This window comes from Ciona intestinalis, chromosome 2 (genome assembly GCF_000224145.3).
Source record: "Ciona intestinalis chromosome 2, KH, whole genome shotgun sequence".
Classification (NCBI taxonomy): Eukaryota; Metazoa; Chordata; class Ascidiacea; order Phlebobranchia; family Cionidae; genus Ciona; species Ciona intestinalis.
The window spans coordinates 5,695,155-5,701,232 of record NC_020167.2 but is presented as its reverse complement, the minus strand read 5'-3'; the positions used below and the strand labels follow the sequence as shown (position 1 = coordinate 5,701,232).

At 39.0% G+C, this 6,078-nt stretch overlaps 1 protein-coding gene across 1 annotated transcript in view; it reads right to left on the bottom strand.

Moving 5' to 3' along the window:
• Nucleotides 1-122: 122 nt before the first annotated feature.
• LOC100178341 (multidrug resistance protein 1-like) overlaps nucleotides 123-6,078 on the bottom strand; it is a 9,824-nt gene continuing 3,868 nt past the window's right edge. Inside the window, exons 12-25 of the mRNA XM_009859388.2 lie at nucleotides 4,084-4,311; nucleotides 3,681-3,926; nucleotides 3,311-3,489; nucleotides 2,981-3,191; nucleotides 2,734-2,883; nucleotides 2,501-2,606; nucleotides 2,050-2,190; nucleotides 1,828-1,984; nucleotides 1,555-1,752; nucleotides 1,384-1,496; nucleotides 1,114-1,207; nucleotides 864-1,010; nucleotides 522-691; nucleotides 123-373 (exon numbers count right to left, since the gene is read on the bottom strand). Coding sequence (XP_009857690.1) covers nucleotides 307-373; nucleotides 522-691; nucleotides 864-1,010; nucleotides 1,114-1,207; nucleotides 1,384-1,496; nucleotides 1,555-1,752; nucleotides 1,828-1,984; nucleotides 2,050-2,190; nucleotides 2,501-2,606; nucleotides 2,734-2,883; nucleotides 2,981-3,191; nucleotides 3,311-3,489; nucleotides 3,681-3,926; nucleotides 4,084-4,311 — 2,207 coding nt within the window. The 3' untranslated portion in view covers nucleotides 123-306. The remainder of the gene's footprint in view (nucleotides 374-521; nucleotides 692-863; nucleotides 1,011-1,113; nucleotides 1,208-1,383; nucleotides 1,497-1,554; nucleotides 1,753-1,827; nucleotides 1,985-2,049; nucleotides 2,191-2,500; nucleotides 2,607-2,733; nucleotides 2,884-2,980; nucleotides 3,192-3,310; nucleotides 3,490-3,680; nucleotides 3,927-4,083; nucleotides 4,312-6,078) is intronic.

Below are 6,078 nucleotides of genomic sequence, written 5' to 3'. Positions count from 1 at the left end.
TCCCCACAATACTGTATATTTAGTTACCACGAAAAGTTTAAGGTTGATTATATATTAATATTTTTCTATTTTTGATAATTAAATCAATCCATTATTGACTAGCTGGAGGAGCACACCACAACTGCGCTTGGCGTTCATTTTTTATTTTCTATCGAATAATAGACACAAATAAAAAAGTGTTCATTGGCATTCCACGCAGACGTAGGGTAACAAACATTAAATAGTCACGTATTGCACAAACTTTAAATATTTATTTGCTTAATATAGAACTTTAAACAAACTAAAAAGGTTAAGTTGGCGGTTTCTTCACTTGAGTTTCACGAGAAAATCTTCACCGTTACGATCTTTTTCGGAAAGTTGGGCGTTCACCAAACTGTATAAACCTTAGTAACTGATGTTTGGATCGAAGAGTTTAGTACAGATGTCATTAGATATAAAGTCGCTGAACATAGACAAGCAAGCGCTTTCAATATCACAAAATCAAGCAGACTTTGAACACCTTACACTGTCAGTATATATACCTGAAATATGGGCCCTTGGCCGCAATAAGTTGCTCGTGTGTGCCGATTTCTACCACGACACCATTGTCCACTACAGCGATCTGATCCGCATTTTTCACAGTTGAGAGTCTGTGCGCAACTACGACGCTGGTTCGACCTTTTCGTGCGGCATCTAGCGCGTCTTGAACGATCTTAATAAAGAAAGTTTAATGAGTGGATTTTTTTAAGAGTCGGTCCCGCTTCAATTCTACAATGTGACCCCTGCATAACCATTTTAAAACAAAACAAACAATTAAGTAGCAAATGAATGTGTCGACAGGAACATGTTCTGAACATTTTTAAGAAACTTAGGCTTAAACAGACCTTTTCACTTTCGGTATCTAGCGCTGACGTGGCTTCGTCCAGGAGAAGAATCTTCGGGTTACGGATGAGTGCCCTTGCGATGGCCACTCTCTGCTTCTGACCACCAGATAACTGGCCGCCTTTCAAACCAACCATCGTATCGAATTTCTGTTGTACATAATCATTATTAGGTTTATCTGATAACATAAGCAAGTTTAATTGTACGAAGAGCAAAATACAAGAGCACTTTGTAGAAATAGAAATAGCGTACCTCCGGCAGATCTTGGATAAAGTTTTTGATATTGGCGTTTTTAGCCGCCTCGTCTATTTCTGCGTCACTTGGTGTTCGTGCACAGTCGCCATACCTATGTAAGGTGATGCTTAAAATATGTCGGTAATAAACATACGAGAAATGGGCAGTTGCAGACATAGCTTCACTGCGACGGTGACCATACACACAGATGTTTTTGAATGGTTTACAATATTGACATACTTACTGACTAATCTTAAAATACCAACAACTTTATCTTTTAAAACTCACAAAATATTTTCTTTGATGCTCTGGTTAAAAAGCATGGGTTCCTGTGAAACGAGTCCCATTTGTTGTCGTAACCATTTCACGTTAAGTTTCCTGACATCAACTCCGTCAATTAACTAAATCGGTTGGATAATTGTTAGAAACCGCATCATGACAATGTCAATTGTTACGTACCACTTGCCCTTCTTCTGCGTCATAAAACCTTTCCACCAGCTGCACTGTGGTCGATTTGCCGCATCCGGATTGGCCAACCAAAGCCAACGTCTGACCGGGTTTGATTGTCACGTCAAGGCCTTTCAACACCGGTAAGTCGGGCCTGGTTGGGTAGCGGAAGTGAACTGCTTTAAGAGTGATTTCACCCTTGCAATGTGCCTAGATAACACATAGATATAAAAATGCAAATTACAAACCAAGCTATATGTTTTAGTGTACTATGGACAGTCTTACCGGTGAAGCGCCTTCATCACTGTAAGCGTCAATCTCAGGGGTTTGATCAAATAGTGCAAACATTCGTCGAGCAGATACTTTAGCTTCGGCGAAATCTGGAGCGAACGAGCTATTCTGACCCACAGCCATAGCTCCGAATATAACAGCCGTCAATACCCTGAGATATTACGGGTATTAAATGACTCTTTTCACCTATGTGCCACATAGAGGTAAAGTTTTTACTTAAACACATTATCAAACGTCATGTCTTGCTGAATAACAAGTTCGATTCCAAGCCCGAAAACAGCGGAGTAAGCAAAGTAGATGACGCACTGTGAGTATCCGTAGCCAAGACCAACCAGCATCGCTTTTTGGGTCGCTTTCCTGGAAAGTGGAATATTTACAATAGCTTGTGAAGATAGCTTTAGATTTTTGGTCATTATTTTTGAGACACCATTGCGGTATCGAGTTTTTTAGTATTAACATAATTGATATAGATAGCATTTGGGGTGAGATGGGACACATTTATTGTATAATATTCAAATGTATTAATCGTGTTTCAAACAATTAATACTACTCTATAGGAGTCGTTAGAATATGGTTTTATAATTCACAAAAAAATTAAAAACGGGACAAGAAAATCGAACAAAAAGGTGTCACATTTTCCCCACCCTACTATATATGGGCAACTCACTTTACTGGTCCAGCAAGTTGTTCAGTGTAAAGCTCGTAAATCGTTTTCTCTTTGGTCAGAGAGGCCACTGTACGTATGTTGTTTATGGCTTCACCTGCTACTTGACCTGGAAGTAGTTTATGTATCAAGTGTTCATCACTAACTCACATGCCTATAACATTTCTTATACACAAAACGTATAATAGTAACAAAATAAACCACGCTGGTGACGTCATGATGACATCATAACATACCTGCTGCCTCGTAAGCTTGGTCTTCTTTCTCTTCTTCTCCGATGAGCAGCTGCATTTCAAGTGCACCTCCGATAATAAGGAATGGGATAAAAGCCATTGTCAGTAATGTAAGTTTCCACCCATATGCAAATGCTATTCCAAGTGCGACACCTGCAACCACAATAAGGTGTTGCGATAAAAAAAGACAAAAAACAGCGGCGTTATCTGCTATATATATGAATTCACTTGTATTGCAGTTGGGGCTTACCGAGTGTGCTGAAATTCTTAATAATTGTTCCAATCCTAACACCAGTGCATCCTTGTACCCTTGAAGCGTCGGTTGAAAGTCGTGTGCAAAGTGCGCCAGTGCTGTGTTTATGGTCGTCAAAGTATGCGATGTCCTGTCTCATCATGGCTTGAAAAGCCATCTTGCGAAGTCGAACTGTAAGTTCCATGCCAGACTTGCCGAAAAGGGTAGCCTTGGAAAAAGTGAACATATTCTAAGAATTGTGTTAAAAATTGTCTTGCACTGTTTTATGCCAATGTTACAAGGTTACAAAGAACTGGTAAAAACGTAAAGTTTGATTATTTGCCCAACCTCACTACAGCAGGCGACAAACGTGATAACTCCAACGGCGACGAAAATGAGACCGTACAGGACTGCTTTCGCTTCCTGCTCTTCAGCGTCGTTCAGCGTGAATATGGTAAGAACCTCAGCGAACAAAATCGCATTCACCGGATCTGCGGCTCCAGCAATTGCAGCAAACACACATCCACCTGTAAAGAAAAACGTGTGTATTCGATATGTATGAAGATTAGTGTATAAACATTATCTTAAGTAAATTTAACTTGAAAAATAAATGATTTAAATATTGTACAAACGCAGATATATCAAAATACGTATCTACAATTCTATATTTTAAAACGTAAAGTGAATTTATTAACATTATTAACACTAAGTTTCTAACCTGCCATGTAATACCACTCTGGCTGGTTCAACTTAAGAATTCTACCGAATCCAACATCTGGTATGTCCTCTTCCTCTTCGTCGTCTTTGCTCTTAACCTCGTGTCCAATTCCGTTGACTTGTCCTTGCTGAGAGTAAGTCTTTACGAGCGCCAAGGAACTCCTCCGGTTCACAAGGCTCGACACAGAAGAGCCGGATATTGTGCGAGATTTTGGTTTCTGATGTACGTCGGAAGAAAACTGGACATCTGTCATCGTAGGAATATTTTAACCATATTAACACGACTCTAACTGTCGTTAAATGTAAACCTGTCATACTATTTCAAGGTAAATTTTTCGAACACAGACTTCCCAACCAGAATAGATTACATAGAAAATATAAAATGCATTGCAATATATGCTAACCGGGAATATCCGTTTCAATCGGTTCATCTGGATCCGGGAGTTTTTCGTTTTCCTCCTCCTTTTCTCTTCCTGCTTGCATGTTAATGAGGTTGCTGTAAACTCCGTCTTTGATCTTGAGGAGTTCTTCATGACTTCCTTCTTCTTTCAGCAATCCCTCGTGAAAAGCAAAGATTTTATCAGCACTTCGTATGGTTGACAACCGGTGTGCCACAACCACTGTAGTGCGACCTGTAAGGAGAAGTTTACATGGTATATAGAAATAACATAGATGAAGAACACGTCGTGCACATATACATGATATATCAATGCACATATTATGACTTAAAATCTAAAATACGACAGAATAAGATGCTTACCTGCAGATGCTTTTTCCAGTGCTTGTTGAACGATCGATTCACTTTTTGTATCGAGAGCGGACGTTGCTTCGTCCAGAAGAAGAACTTTCGGATTCCGTACGATGGCGCGAGCTATAGCAATCCTCTGCTTTTGTCCTCCGCTCATTTGACCACCTCTTTCGCCAACTAACGTTTCAAATTTCTAAAACAAATAAAATGTTGGTAAATTAGAATACACGGTTTTCCAAGAACGACTACGTTTTGTTTCCAATTTAATTATTATTTAATTTGATCTTCGCTTAACCTTACATTGGGTAGCTTCATGATGAAGTTGTATGCGTTTGCTTGTCGGGCTGCTTGCTCGATTTCCCTGTCAGTTACTCCTTCGCGCCCCCAGCGGATATTCTCAGCAATAGTTGTAGCGAACAGCACAGGCTCTTGAGCGACGACCCCGATAAGTTCTCGCAGTTTTCGAACGTTAACGTCCGTCACGTTTTTCCCGCCAACGGTGACTGAACCTTCCTATAAATTAATTAACACAAAAATTTGTAACAGTGGATGGACTTAGTGTCATAATCGAAACTGCGTTGGTATACTTGAATGAATGAATGAATAAATGAGTGAATGAATGAATGAATGAATGAGTGAATGAATGAATGAATATAAGTGAATGAATGCATACAAACAGTTTGGAAGGTAAAAAAGAATCTCAAGATATAAAAACTTGTCAAACAGTATTATAGATAAACCGCAGACAAATATGTTAAATGATCAATTGTTTTCTACCGAACATTAATTTACCAACACTTTTACTTGATTATTCAATTATTAGTTTAGTTAATCACCTGTACGTCATAAAATCGTTGTACAAGTTGAATGATCGTGCTTTTCCCGCATCCACTATTGCCCAAACAAGCGCAACCGTCTTACCATGTTCAATAGATAATGATACTCCCTTCAGAACCTATAATTGAAATTAATTAAGTTTTTGAATGTGCGTATATATCGGGTCTTATAATGTTAAATAAAAAAATTATATATATTGGTATGAAAAGTAACGATGGCAATCAAGGGACTTATCTTTCTCTTTCGTTTATATCTATCTCTAACCTGCGTATCTGGACGTGACGGATAGGTAAATTTAACATCCTTCAGTTGTACGGATCCATCTTCAGGGTTGGGATTTTCTCCTTTGTCAGAAAAGATGTCAATAGTTGGAATGCGGTCAATCACGCTGAAGATGCTTGCACCTGCAGCCTTTTAGCGCCAGCGAACGACTCGGAAATAGCCCTGCCAGCCTGGAACCCAAAAAGAATTTGTAATAGAAATCGCAATAAACCATATTCGAAGCAACGAAAACGTGTTTTTAACGTTTATTAAAAAGAAATGGTGGAATGATGACGTCATGAATTAGAAGTCTCGATACAAAGCTGCGGTCTAATACGTCTAACGGCTTTTGTAACAACGAACTCACCATTTATTATAATGAATATAGTTAAAATACTTCAGACAACCGATATCTTACCGTCCCAAGAGCAAAAGCCGCAATGAGAATGTTGAAGAAAGTTGTCATCATGTTTCCGACAGTAATTTCACCATCCAACACCAACGTTGTTCCATACCAATAGGACAAACCGTATAAACCGAACATTGTCAAGTA